Source organism: Abramis brama (genome assembly GCF_963993115.1).
Source record: "Abramis brama genome assembly, chromosome: 12".
In the NCBI taxonomy this organism is placed as follows: domain Eukaryota; kingdom Metazoa; phylum Chordata; class Actinopteri; order Cypriniformes; family Leuciscidae; genus Abramis; species Abramis brama.
The window spans coordinates 3,044,080-3,058,455 of record NC_139974.1 but is presented as its reverse complement, the minus strand read 5'-3'; the positions used below and the strand labels follow the sequence as shown (position 1 = coordinate 3,058,455).

Sequence of the window (14,376 nt, the reverse complement as noted above, 5' to 3'; positions counted from 1 at the left end):
ACCAGCCGATGACATGGCTCCCCAAACCAACACAGACTGTGGAAACTTCACACTGGACTTCCAGCATCTTGGATTGTGTGCCTCTCCATTCTTCCTCCAGACTCTGGGACCTTGGTTTCCAAATGAGATGCAAAATTTGCTCTCATCAGAAAAGAAGACTTTGGTCCACTGTGCTTTATTAACCCTTTAATGCATGAATTATGATAACCTCAGTCAGGATTTTTTTTCTTATGTGTTTGTATTGCTCTTAGGGCATGAAAAACAAGAATTGAGTTTTATTTTATTTTTTTACAAATTTTTCAAAGAGATCTTCAGATGTCCACTTGAGTGGACAGCATGCGGTTGGTTTAAACTGAAGATATACTGTATTAAATATAAGACAATAATCAAACAGATAAAGTATGTGAATTTAACAAACTAATCAATGCAATTATATCAAATAATGTGAAAACTATAAAATATATACAAAAAATATAAATGCAAAATATTGCAATGGCTTCATACAACTTCAAACAAGTTGCACTTTGCGTATCTATGATATCAGAACACGAGGACCTGATTCCATTAGAATTTTCTACAGTCTGTCAAGGTACAACTGTGGAAACCACTCAGATGCTCCCTCCAGTGCACCAGAGTATGGAGATTTACCCTTACTAGCTGATAATTCTGATTATGTTCAAGATGGACATGCACATTTCTATCATAGCCCTCCTCTGACAAAACCTAGCGATACGTTTTTTCAATCTCATCTGAAATGATCAGTGTTGGATGTAATGCATTACAAGTAACATGCATAACCCATTCAGATTACTTTTTTGATGTTACAAGTAAAGTAATGTGTTACAAGTAACATGCATTACCTAATGATTACTTTTTGATCTCACAAGCAATTAACTACAAGTAATGTGCATTACCTAATCAGATTACTTTTTGATGTTATGAGTAAAAAAACGCATTACAATAACGCACATTACATAATCGGATTACTTTTTGATGTTATGAGAAAGGAAACGCATTACAAGTAACATGCATTATGTAATCAGATTACTTTTTGATGTTATGAGTAAAGAAACGCATTAAAAGTAACATGCATTACGTAATCAGATTACTTTTTGATGTTATGAGTAAAAAAACGCATTACAATAACATGCATTATGAAATCAGATTACTTTTTGATCTAACAAGTAAAGTAATGCATTACAAGTGTCATACATTATGTAATCATATGACTTTTTTCGATGTCAATGAAAATTACATTCTAATAATACAAATACATTTATTTACAGTAGAAAAAGTCAATGCATATTAAGTTTTTAAGTTTTAAATTTCAAAAACAATATTCACATTATAATTATGAATTGTAGCTGAAATATAGCCATTGCATGCATGACGCCCACTACAGTGGACATGTGATTAATCAGAGTTTTCTCTCAATCTAAAATCAAAACTTGGAAATTTTTACTGTGATATGACTCATTAGATATTGCTTTATGCTGCAATATTTTTTTTACCTACAAGAGTTTCCTAGGATAGAAGGAATGGGTGGATATTCTGGAGCAACTTGGCATGTCTGACTGACCCTTGGCCATCTTGGTTTGGAGGGGGAAAAAATCGAAATACAAAGGCTTGCCACTTGGTTGCAATTTATAGGATGATGCACCAGGGTCCAATGAAGAGATTGATGTGCAAACTTTGCCATAAAAACCCGTGCAAATTCAAGAAAATGCTTTTTTAATAGCTGTCCACTGTAGTGACCACTATGCGTGAAAGGGTTAAATCCAGAGTCAGCGCAGCCGTCTACCAGGACATTTCCAGAGCACTTCATGCTTCTTTCATTTTCCTGCAGGATTTGCACCTGCCCACACTGCCAATATAACCAAAACCTGGTTCAATGACCATGGTATCACTGTGTAATTATTTTGATTTTGTGGGTTTCATAAGCTGTAAGCCATAATCATCAAAATTATAACAAATAAAGGCTTGAAATATCTCACTTTGCATGTAATGAATCTATATAATATATTAGTTTCACCTGTTAAGTTGAATTCTTGAAATAAATCAACTTTTTGATGATATTCTAATTTTATGTATGTTTGCTGTTCTTTTTGAGCTCAGTCTTTACATGTAAAAACTGCAGTTATGTAAATCATACCACTTGAAATCTAATCTTTGAATATTGTTGACATATGCTGAACTAATAAACATCGCATTAAAGAAGTGATTTGATATTAAACTGAATATTATTGTCAAGCACAAATAAACACACAAACCTGAATAATCACCAAACCATTAATGACTGGTTTGCTGTTTATAAAACTGGGTAGGTTTACCACATCATCTTTTGTCATTTCTCTGAAGTGGAAGTGAAATCAGGCCAACAGGAAAAGACATCTGAGGCACAATTTGCAATTTTAATATGTGACAGTTAAACTGGCAATGCGAAGCTCAGGGACAGGCCTATATTGAGTTAGATTGTAAAATCAAGCAGAAATAGATGTCATTTAGCTGATCTTTGGTCCATCAGAACTCCATGTTTCGATGCTTTCAAGCCTTTCTGCCAACCGCGATGGTAAGTGATTCCTCCTGCGACGATTGTAGTCAGAAAAAACACAAACACAGCCAGTCCAACACCACCGAACATCAACACACGTTCTGTCACCGTCACCTCGTCTACAGAGACACAAGAGTTACTCATATTCATACAAACAGACAGTATTAACTCATAACTTAGATTTAGTGCTGGATCTCCAGTCACTGTGAAAAATGAACATCCAAGATAATGATCAACATGTTACCTGTGATGTCAACAACGTCTTTTGGCTCTTCTGTTGCAAAAAGACCTGTAAATATGATCAGTTTATCAAACAAACACACAAAAAAACTTTTTTTAGTTGTTAGTTGTATGGTAGAGTGGGTTAAGAAGAGCTTCTGTCCCATAGTGTCGGCTCAGATCCGGCCCACATCCGGTACGTGTGGAATCCAGATCTGGGACGACACTATGATGCTGTCTGGACTAGTTTTTAACTTTAAGTTGTCCTTTGTGTAACTAAATATAAGTGGTGCATAATGACATATCAGGGCCTTTAGCATTTTTCAGATCAAGAAAAAATAATAATATTAAATAATAATTTATTCAAATTAAAAAATATCATTTAGTCAATCTAAATAAAATAATTTATACCAACAAAATGTTCCCAATTCAGAGAACATGGGTTACGCAAGTAACCACAGAAGTTTTCTTTCAAAGGTTCACTCGACGCTGCGTAGCGATGACGCAATGGGAACGATATACCACACACACCAAGCTTTTTTTCTGAGCCAGACCAAACTGATCTAGGACTGAAGCGACCGGAGCGGTCCACATATGCCTTTAAAGCCCGAACGGGGCAAAGCAAATGAAGCTTCTCCTCCTCGGCAGAGGAAAAAGGAGGGGGACTAAAAAGGGGAGCATGAACACTTGAGAGCAGAATGACTTGGACAAAACTTTGGGGACATAACCAGGTCTGGGTCACAGAAACACCTTCACAAGACCTGGGGCTGCGGTTTAGTTGGCTGCCTCAGGTCAACAAGTCTGCTGGCGGGAATAGGGGTTATGCGCAACATTCTTCTGGGTTCCTCAAAATGGGCTTAACTACTTCCGGCCATCAGCTACTGAGGTAAACACAGCGTAGTAATGGCGACCTTCTATAGCCAGTGTTTACAGGAGCTGCCCCTAATTTCAATTTCCGAAGGACACGGTATTGTCAAACGGACGTCCAGAGCCCTGAGTACTCTGCTAGACAAGGGATTTAAGTTTTATGCCTCCTCATTTATTCATAATTTTGGTAGGCATCACCATGGTAGGCTATGTAGTATATGTAGCTTTTGCTAATGGCACCTGATATAGCTGTAGGTAACTATATTAGTTTAGACTTGTATGCTATCAGTAGTTAAGCCTTTTATTTTTGCTCACAGAAGATTAAAACAATCAAATGAAGACTACATTTTAGCGATGGGCTTATAGTACCAACAGTATAATTACTATGATGTCCTGTGTGTTTATGCTGGTCAAACCTTCAATTATGTATTATTGACCCGCGGCGCCCCTTCCCGTTCCCGTCCGAGGTCTCGTTGTGGCCGGGTGTGCTCGGTCCCTCTCCCCCGCCGTTCGGCGGTCCCCTCAGGGGGGCCGGGTCCCCGTACTTGCCAGCGCCGAGGTGGGCTCTCCAGGGACCAGGGGAATCAGGGGAGGCCCGCAGCGGGTGTTGACGCGATGTGATTTCTGCCCAGTGCTCTGAATGTCAAAGTGAATAAATTCAATGAAGTGCGAGTAAACGGCAGGAGTAACGTTAACTATCAGCAGATAGTGTGCAGATCAGCACACAACAAAAACTGCTGTTCGGATGTTCCCTTTTCTGATATTTCAACATTTGTGACATTTTAATTAAAACAAATACACTGAAGTTTGATCAGAAATAAGAATTTTATTATAATAAGCGAAAATTAACAGTTACCTCAGAGATCACCTACCGCTGTAGATGTGTACGGAAGTGAAAAGTGGAAATGCTTAGATCTGTTTTCCGGTTCGAACGCTGAGCGCTCCGCATAACCCCTATTGGACGATCACAAGCTCCCCAGACCATGCGAGGTGGGGGATGTCTCGGCTCGTCACTCCTTCTAGAGCCCTTTTTATGTGTGTGAAGCAGTCCGAGTGGGAGGTTCATGAGCCCTCCAGGGCATAAACTGCTTAAGGACAACTGATTGCGTCTTAGCAGTTCGGAATTTGTCAGCCACTCCTCTCCTAACTAAATTGCACTAGTTGCCAGTTGCCGCTCGCATCAAATTCAAGTCACTGACGTTTGCCTACAGAACAACCACTGGCTCTGCTCCCCTTTACCTAAAGTCATTACTTCAGACTTATGTGCCATCCAGAAACTTGCGCTCTGCAAGTGAACGTCGTCTTGTGGTGCATCATCTCAAAGAGGCACAAAATCTCTTTCTCTGACCTTCACCATGACTGTTCCCTGCTGGAGGAATGATCTATCTCAACCTGGGGTGCGTTTCCCGTACAACTATATAGCTCGCTGCTTAACTACCATAGTACGATGCATCATTGGAGAAATCAACCAGCTAGTCACGACTGTTTCCCGAAACCGTCTGTCGCAAAGTATCGTTCAACCACGTTGGTTTATGACGTCTCGCACGTGGTGGACTAATAACTTATTTTAATTAATCTGTTTGAGATCGAATTAACGCTAGATTTTGTCATATAAGTTACAGACATGGCATCTGAAGACCATCTCTAATTTTTCTCAGTTATTTTGCTTTATTACCAGACTCAATATTTGGCTCGTTCTTACATAGTGCACGTTCGCACATGCGCAGTCTTCAACAACGGTGCTTTAAATCTCTTGACAAACTAAAAGACGTAAATTACATTTGTATGTATTCTAAATTAATAACCCGGCTTGTACTGAATGTCATCTTGCTTATTTTGCTAAAGATAAGGATTTATTCAGTCTACATCTCATGTAAACTAGAAACTATGCTTCTAACCACAGCTCGAGAGCTGTCGTTCCAACCACACAAGCTTGCGATGCTGTTTGCGAACGTTCGTTGGAACGATGGTTTTGGGAAACACCAAATCGTTGAACTATGCTGATAACGACGGAACTTGCGACCATAGTTGGCTAACGATGCTTTCGGGAAACGCACTCCTGAGCGGCTGAGTCCATAACCACATTCAAGAAACGGCTGAAGACGCATCTTTTTCAACAGCACTTTAGTAATACTAACACTTTATCTTCTATTCTTTATCTATCATCTTTATAAAAAAATATATAAATAATAATAATAAATTGTACTGCGTTAGATTAAACTGGAAGGGTCATAGCACTTGCATATTGTTGTCCTATCTGTCCAGACCTGAATCCAGTTGAGAATTTGTGGAGAGAACTGAAGACCAGAGAGATGGCATGGAAGCCTTCCAACATCAAGGACCTTGATATCTATGCAAAAGAGGAGTGGTCCAAAATGTGCAAACAAACTTGTCACGGATTATAAAAACTGGCAGCTTTGATGAGAAATAGAGGCTTTACTATGGGCTGAAATATGTGCCACCAGAAACTGAATTTGAATCAATTATATTTGAATTTGAATTGCTAAACTTGAATAATTGCATTGAAAAACTGAATTTGAATCACATAATTTGAAATTGTATTGTTTAATTTGAATAATTGCATTGAAAAACTGAATTTGAATTGTATAATTTGAAATTGAATTTATTTGTTTGGAACTGTTTTGAGTCCAATACAATTTGATCCTCACTGAAAATTCAACTCTCTATATATCCTCACATTCCGTTCTCACAATTCAGATTCAGATCACCAAATTCAATTTCAAGTTACTGTGACAGACATCCGGGTAGTTGGAGGATGAAGGAAGAGAACTATATGAAACCATCTACAGAATGATAAATGAACAAGCTGCTTTTGTTGTATTTGGATTGTGCAATGGTATTGCATAGGAAATACTAATGTTTTTGTATTCTGTTTATATTTGTTTGTCAACATTATAATGATGTAAGACAATAATTATTTTTATTTTTTATTAAAATATGAGATGTTTTAAAAAGGTAGGCATTATAAGCAAGAGCTTCAGCCTACACCTGTTTCAGACTGTGCTGTTGTTTGTTAGCTCAACTGTGTCTGAAACTAAACTAAACTAAACATTTGTTAGGCTACTGTAGGCCTATTTGTTAGTCTTAGTTAATAATTATACAACTTTTAATTGTTTGTTCATGTTATGTCACAGTCAGTGCATTAACTAATGTTAACAAATACAACTTTTGATTTTAATAATGTTTTAGGAAAGGCTGAAATTAATATTAATTTAGATTAATAAATTGTGTAGAAGTGTAGTTCATTATTAGTTCATGTTAATAAATTTAACTAATGAAACCTTATTGTAAAGTGTTACTGATTTCATGATAGCTAACACTTTATTGAATACATAGGCCTACAATTTATAACATCAACATAACTAAACATGAATTATTCCTCATAATTACCAACTTGATTCTCTGTTTTGTTTGGTAAAGTAAATAATAATTAGTTATATTATCATCATTTCCGAGAGAGGCTCTCTGACCTACTGCTGCTCTCCATCGAGTGAGATATTCCAAATAATTGTGAGTAGGTCATTAAAATATATGAAACACAACAGACAGACGGATACTGCTTTAAATACAGGTGATTTATTTTAAAAATAAATGTTTTTTTAAAAAAGTGCCCTTTTTGGTCCTTCCGCCCCTGCCCCTGAGGAGGTCTGTGCACGCCACTGACTATATGTATATATAATGTTACGTCCTTTTAGTGTCTGTCACGGTTCGCAGGTTCACTGGTTCACCCTGTCTCTCTGTGAGTGTGTGTTGCCGATGAAGAGCTGATCAGCTCTGCTATTTAATGCCTGTGCTTTTTGTTGTCAGATTGTTTGGTGGGTTTGTGCAGTGTCAGTCCTGTTTCTGGATTATTCCTGTTGAATTAGTTTTAGATTACCTGTTTTGCCCATTGCAGGCTGTGCGCCACCAAGAAGGACTTTGCCATCTGCACTCACGACATCTGACCCTTGCTATCTTTCCTGTGGATTTTTCTGATAAACTGTTATTTTCTGCATTCGCTATTGAATCCTCCTTATTTCACGTGAGTGTCAGCGATAGTCGGTTTATCGCCCCATATTTTGTGATGTTCTTGCTTCATCATTATGCAGTGAGTCAGGAATAAATTATTTTGCATTACCAGACACTGATGTGAAACCATTATTTCTCTGAAAGTGTGAGAACAGATCTGACGTCACTGAATTTAAACATGTTTACAGAGGTTTGTTAATAATCTATGGTAATGATCATGTACATGAAAACATAATTTCAGTTTTTCTGCTGTTTATTTGATCAGAATGCCCAACAACACATTTAATATTGAAGACATCGGTTGACATGTGACATATAAAAGAGATTGAATTTTTCTCTTGAAAACAGCTTATATGTACATATTAATGCTCCTCTAGAAAAATAAAAATATTAAAAGTATTAAATATTAAGTCTAAAGATATGATCAGACACAATGTTCATTTTTATCACAAGTCTTGCTGGTCTAATGATATTAAAGCATATGTTTGCTTGTATTAGCTGCAAACAGAAGCTGTTTGTTACAGAGACATTGGCTCGTTCTCTACATGTAAAAACTGCAGTTGCTCTAACTCTTGTTTAATGAATCAGTAAAGCAGTGGCAAAAGCAGGGATTTGATCATTAACTGAACATTTACTGAACCACCCAAACCTGAATAATCACCACAGCCATTAAAGACTGTTTAGGTTTCACTGGTGCTGAAAAAACAACATTTGCCCAAACATCTCGGTTTCTCTGAAGTGAAATCAGGCCAACAGGAAAAGCATGTGAGTCACAGTTGTCTATTTTAATTTGTGGTAACCTACAACTATGCTTATTTTACTGGCAGTGCAAAGCTCAAACTGTAAAATTAAGCACATTTGTGGATCATTTAGCTGATTTGTGGCTCATCATAGATGCACGTTTCGCTGCTTTCCATCCTTTCTGGTGTCCACGATGGTAAATGATTCCTCCTGCGATGACTGTAGTCAGAAAAAACACAAACACAGCGAGTCCAACACCACCGAACATCAACACACGCTCCGTCACCGTCACCTCGTCTACAGAGACAGAAGAAAACCATAATCAAACAACAGCATTTCACAGAATGATAAAACAGAAAGTCCAGACACTAAGGAACAATCACATTAGCAATATTTCAGCGATATTCTGTGGGCAAAAAAGGTCCAGTGTTTCTTGTCAATAGCATAGTGATGTATGAAGTGGCTCACACAGAAGTCACTTTCAGACCGAGCAACTTTCTGTTGATCAGTGCGGTGGATTCAAGTCACCAACTTGAAAATCTGCAAGGGAAATTTTTCTCCCTCACTTGAAACTCCCGTCAGACTGGAATAACTGGTTTTCTTCCAGGAAATAACACAGAGCAATGGAAAATCTGACCAAACTTTAAAATGTGTAAAGATGCTTGACAAATCAGCAGAGTTGTGAGAAAATGAGACAAGTCACCTTCATTTATACAGCGCTTTTAACAATATAGATTGTTTCAAAGCAGCTTTACAGAGATAACAGGAAATTACAGTAACAGAGACTGATTTGACTTTACAGCAGCTCTAGAATAAAGTTAATGTCCAGCTAAAGTTAGTTTTGATTGGTTCACTTCCGTTGCAAAGATCATTAGTTATTAGTTTTAGTTTGGATAGTTCAGCCCAAAATGAAAATCAGCCCAGTATTTACTCACCCTGAAGTCCTAGGTGTATATGACATTCTTCTTTCAGACGAATACAATCAGAGTTATGTTAAAAAATGTTGTTTTTTTATACATTTTTATAATATTTAAAAAAAATATTAAAAAAATGTAAAAATTTTTATATAACTCTGATTGTATTCGTCTGAAAGAAGAATGTCATATACACCTAGGACTTCAGGGTGAGTAAATACTGGGCTGATTTTCATTTTGGGGTGAACTATTCCTTTAACTTAGGGGCAACTTACACAACTAACTGAAAACAGAAAACTTTTAGTCCGTTCTGGCTGCTCATTTGCACGACAACAGTGTTTGTTGGCTCGAGAACAGAAACTTTGAAACAGGTTCCAGTGTGCAAGTTTTGAAAAATGTTGAAAACGTTATCATCTCCGTTTGAACTTCAAAATCGTGAATCTGTGGAAACACTGGCGGCGTGCACATGCATATTACGTGTTTAGTCTATAGGTATGCGAATTTGAATATATATGTGCGCAGCGAGTTGCACGTTACCGACAAATTACTTGTCAGGCCTGCATGCATAACACAGATTTTTTTTGTCGTTTACGAACTGGAATCATTTTTATAACGTTTTATCTGTAGAGAGATAAAGGTGACACTTCAGGATTGCGTTGTCATCGCGTCCAGGCGCAGGTCCTTCATCAAATCTGGATACGGCCTCCTTCCCGGACAATGTTAGGAAGACTGTTCCAAAGTTTTGGTGCTAAATAGGAGAAGGATCTACCGCCAGCAGTCGATTTTGATATTCTAGGTATTATTAACTGGCCAGAATTTTGAGATCGCAATAGATGTGAAGGACTATAATACGTTAAAAGCTCGCTCAAGTACTGCAGAGCTAAACCATTTAGTGCTTTGTAAGTAATCAGCAATATTTTAAAATTGATGCGATGTTTAATAGGGAGCCAATGCAGTGTTGACAGAACCGGGCTAATGTGGTCATACTTCCTGGTTCTGGTAAGAACTCGAGCTGCTGTGTTTTGGACCAGCTGTAGTTTGTTTATTAAGCGTGCAGGGCAACCACCCATTAGAGCATTACAATAATCTAGCCTTGATGTCTTGAACACACAAGAATAACATTAACAGCCGCTCTTACCTGTGATCTCAACTTCACACTTTGGCGGTTCTGTGGCAGAATTATCTTTGTCCTCTCTGTCTGTCAGCTTGTCTGAAAATATATTAATGTATGATCACTTTATCAAAAACAAAGAGAAGGTCATCAAAATGAATTTCAATATTATTATAGTTCCAATGTTATTATAACAGCACACCTCTCCTTATCTAGACAGATTTTCACACTCAACTTTAATGGTTAGTGCTAAAGGTTTGATCAGACTAGCAGCATTAACACTATAGTGATGATTGAAATAAACTGAGCAATGGTAAAATAATTTAAAGAACATCTCAGCATTAGGAAGATTTGAGTGAAATTGAAAAGTCGCCAACACTAACCTTTCATCTCCAGTCTGATGGGTTTCTCGAAGTGCATCTCTGAAGTCACAGATTTTGTTCCACAGAAATAAAGTCCTGAATCTGACTCTGTTACTCCAGTGATAACTAGCGTGACTGTAGTGATCTCCATATCTGCATCAACTTTCTGACGACTTCTGTTGAGATTGAACGGAACTAGGAGTTTTCTTCCTGCAGCATCACTGATCTCTGCAATCATCAGTAATGTTAGTCGTCCTGAATCAGGATTCTGGTTATACCAGGCGATTTCATATCTGTCGGTCATGTTGCAGTTCAGACTGATGTCTTCGTTCAGCTCGACTCTTAACAGAGTCGCTTCATCTTCAGAAACATCTGAGGGAAAAAACATCAACTGAGCCTTTCACATTATTTAGATTAAATCATCTGTTATATTTGAGGTTTAAATGATGTGAAAGCTTAAAGCAGAATAAAGGTTACCTCTGGAAGTGATCTGCATAATCCTGCTCAAACAAACACACAAGAAAATGATTTTCTCCATTGTGTCTCTCTTTCGTAATGGTGCCGATCAATCTACAGGTTTGAGCACAATGCAGAGTCAGTAAAACCACAAAGTGTTTCACTTCCTTTCCAGACCATAAAGCTTTGAATAACAACTTCCATGTAACTTTAAGTGCTGTATCACAGCTTTATCAGTCTTTAACCTGCAATGACATAATATATTTAATGCAAAATATGTACATTTTTGCATATTGTGGCGAGGGTGGCGTGGTAAGCGGAGTCTGCCTCTGCAGTGGGTGAATGTAATAAGTGAGCGGTGATAAGGAGGTCAAGTGCATGATAACAAACACCTATCTCTGATTCTAGTGATTGGTGGAGGGACTGGATATTAGCACCCGCAGATCTGGGACAGGGAGAGAGAGAGACTTATGCTGCGCTGATTGTGATTGGACCGTTTATGTTGTGATTGTACAAGGCAGTGTGTCGACAAGAGTTTATTTTCTATTTTTGATTTTTGGGAGGTAATAAAGAGGTCCGAAATAATGACGAAATTCTTCGTCATTTCTAACTGTGAACATTTTACACGCAGGGCCGTAGTTTGTGTGTTCGAGGTAATATACCATGGTTAATGGAAACAGAAATCAGGCCATTAATTAATTACATACATTGCACGTTTAATGCTTTTATCGCTTTTATAAGCACTATGTTCCCGTACGAACCAAAAGGACCAATTATCTGCGTATTATGACTTAAAGGTCCCGTTCTTCGTGATCCCATGTTTCAAACTTTAGTTAGTGTGTAATGTTGTTGTTAGAGCATAAATAATATCTGTAAAATTATAAAGCTCAAAGTTCAATGCCAAGCGAGATATTTTATTAAACAGAAGTCGCCTACAGTGAACGGCCCGTTTGGACTACATCCCTCTACCTCCTTCTTTAATGACGTCACTAGAACAGTTTTTTGACTAACCTCCGCCCACAGGAATGCTCCCTCAACTCTACCGAAATTCGTTTATGTACTTGCGCACTTCTTATAACTTACTGTGTTTACTCAGCTCTTATGGTGATTTTCTGAAGTAAAACTGACGCTTCATCTTTTGTGTGATGTACAATAAACTTTATTAAACTCATCAGTACATGCTTGATCATCATTCAGACAGCAGACTTGTAGGCTATTAATAAATAATGGATACATACAAGATGACAAATGACAGATGACAAATACGTTATGATAACCGTAATTAAACTACTAAACTATACCTGTTTAATCTCTATACAGCACTCTGACTCTGTAGGCATTATTGTCCGACTCGAAATGAACACAGTTACTGAGAGTTTCTGATATTATCATCATTCCGTGAGATGAAATTGTCCTGAGAGACTGAGCGCGAGCTCATGAAGCTCCGCCCCCTGGGTCGTCCAGCAGCAGCTTATTTGCATTTAAAGGGCACACACTAAAACAGCACGTTTTTCTGAGCCCCAAAAAATGACAATTTAAACATGCTGTAAAATTATCTGTTGTGTATTTTGAGCTGAAACTTCACATACACACTCTGGAGACATCAAAGACTTATTTTACATCTTGTGAAAAGGGGCATAATACCGGACCTTTAAGTCCGGTTGTGCATGTGTGCAATGTTGACATCATTAACCCCCTGAGGTCGGCTATCGCGCCGGCGCGATAGGCTCGTTTTTTTCCGTATGAGTACAAAAAAAAATATATATATATATATATAAATTTTTATCTTATATGCTTGTGTTATACATCAATCTATCCTGTTAAGTGTGTATTATTTTTGTGTACACTCACAATAAAAACAAAGTGTTGTGCTTTTCGCCAAATAAAGAAAAATAAACATGATGCGAGTTCTGCCTCTTCTCTGTCAGTGTAGTCCATTCTGAAACGCGTCCGAAAATGAACCATAACTCAGCGAATACTCAGTCAAACAGGCATACAGACACACAGGCATGAAGCTTGAATTCTCTCCTTTTAAATGAAGTAATATATATAAAAAACAAATATTCTCAGCATGTGAAATCTGTATTAAAAGAGAGCGATTCCAGTCGAGCTAATTAGATCTCATTCACATGTAATGTGACCCCGCCCCAGAGCGCGCGCGCTATTCAAACGCAAATGTCTGAGGCAATCCTGCAAACTGTGAACGTCCCCATATCAGCTTGAGAAAACACATCAGATCATTGTACTTGTTTACACAGTCTCGCAGCGCTGTGAGGAATAATACTATAATGGTAAATTTACCTTAGATGTACGAGGAGCAACAGATCCGAGGCTCTGGAATAATGTAGTAAGTTTTTTTTTTTCATTCTCAAGTGCGTCGCGTTTCTGTGCATGAATGAATGAATGAACGGCAGAGATGCCGCTGTTTACCACAACTGGCAAAAGATGGTTTAAATTTGAATCGTTTCTGTCTGTGAATGTTTCGCTTTTAGCAAACTGTATTGCTATAGGCTACTGAGTAAAAATCGAGTGAAATATGTTGAAATAAAATGCATTTGTATAAGCAACGTATTAAACTGCAAATTAACATTTATATTTCCTATTATAAAAACGAAAGTTACTATGTTACAGACATATGAAAGACAACATTTCATTGATTAGTTTTGAATAGATTATACATTTTCACTGTAAAATATCTGCCACCTCAAATAAGCTTTTGGTTGACAATTTTTGCTCATATGTTAAATATAGTATGTTTTGTCAAAAATAAAGTAATCAAATAATATGTTATAGTGTTTATTCCAATGTAGCCTAGGCTATATTCAAGTAATGAATCCTTAACTTTGAAATATGTATGATAAATGTATACTTTAGTTTTTACAAATAAATATTACACTTGAATTGTTGTTGTAATTGTAACCTTTTTAATAAAAAAAAAAATACAAGGTAGATGTAAACAAACTAATAAAAGGTAAATATAAGCCTTTTCTTTAAAATAATATTTTATTTTGTTTTATTAGTGACAAATTTGGGGAGAGGATAAATATTCCAAAACTGAAAATACAGTATGAGAATTAACTGCACAATTACTAGACATGTTTTCCTTTTCATATTATAGGCCAATAC

The 14,376-nt window shown here is 37.2% G+C and overlaps 2 protein-coding genes across 2 annotated transcripts in view; both read right to left on the bottom strand.

Annotated features, from left to right (window-relative positions):
* The window catches only part of LOC311093928 (uncharacterized protein), a 773,523-nt gene that overhangs the window by 244,629 nt on the left and 514,518 nt on the right, over positions 1–14,376 (bottom strand). The window lies entirely within an intron of this gene.
* Positions 7,905–11,348, bottom strand: LOC311093996 (uncharacterized protein). Its single transcript, XM_084131730.1, has 4 exons — positions 11,272–11,348; positions 10,816–11,166; positions 10,460–10,531; positions 7,905–8,704 (listed from the first exon to the last, which is right to left on the bottom strand). The coding sequence occupies exons 1-4, from the start codon at positions 11,330–11,332 to the stop codon at positions 8,532–8,534; spliced, it is 657 nt and encodes a 218-aa protein (XP_083987856.1). The 5' UTR covers positions 11,333–11,348; the 3' UTR covers positions 7,905–8,531.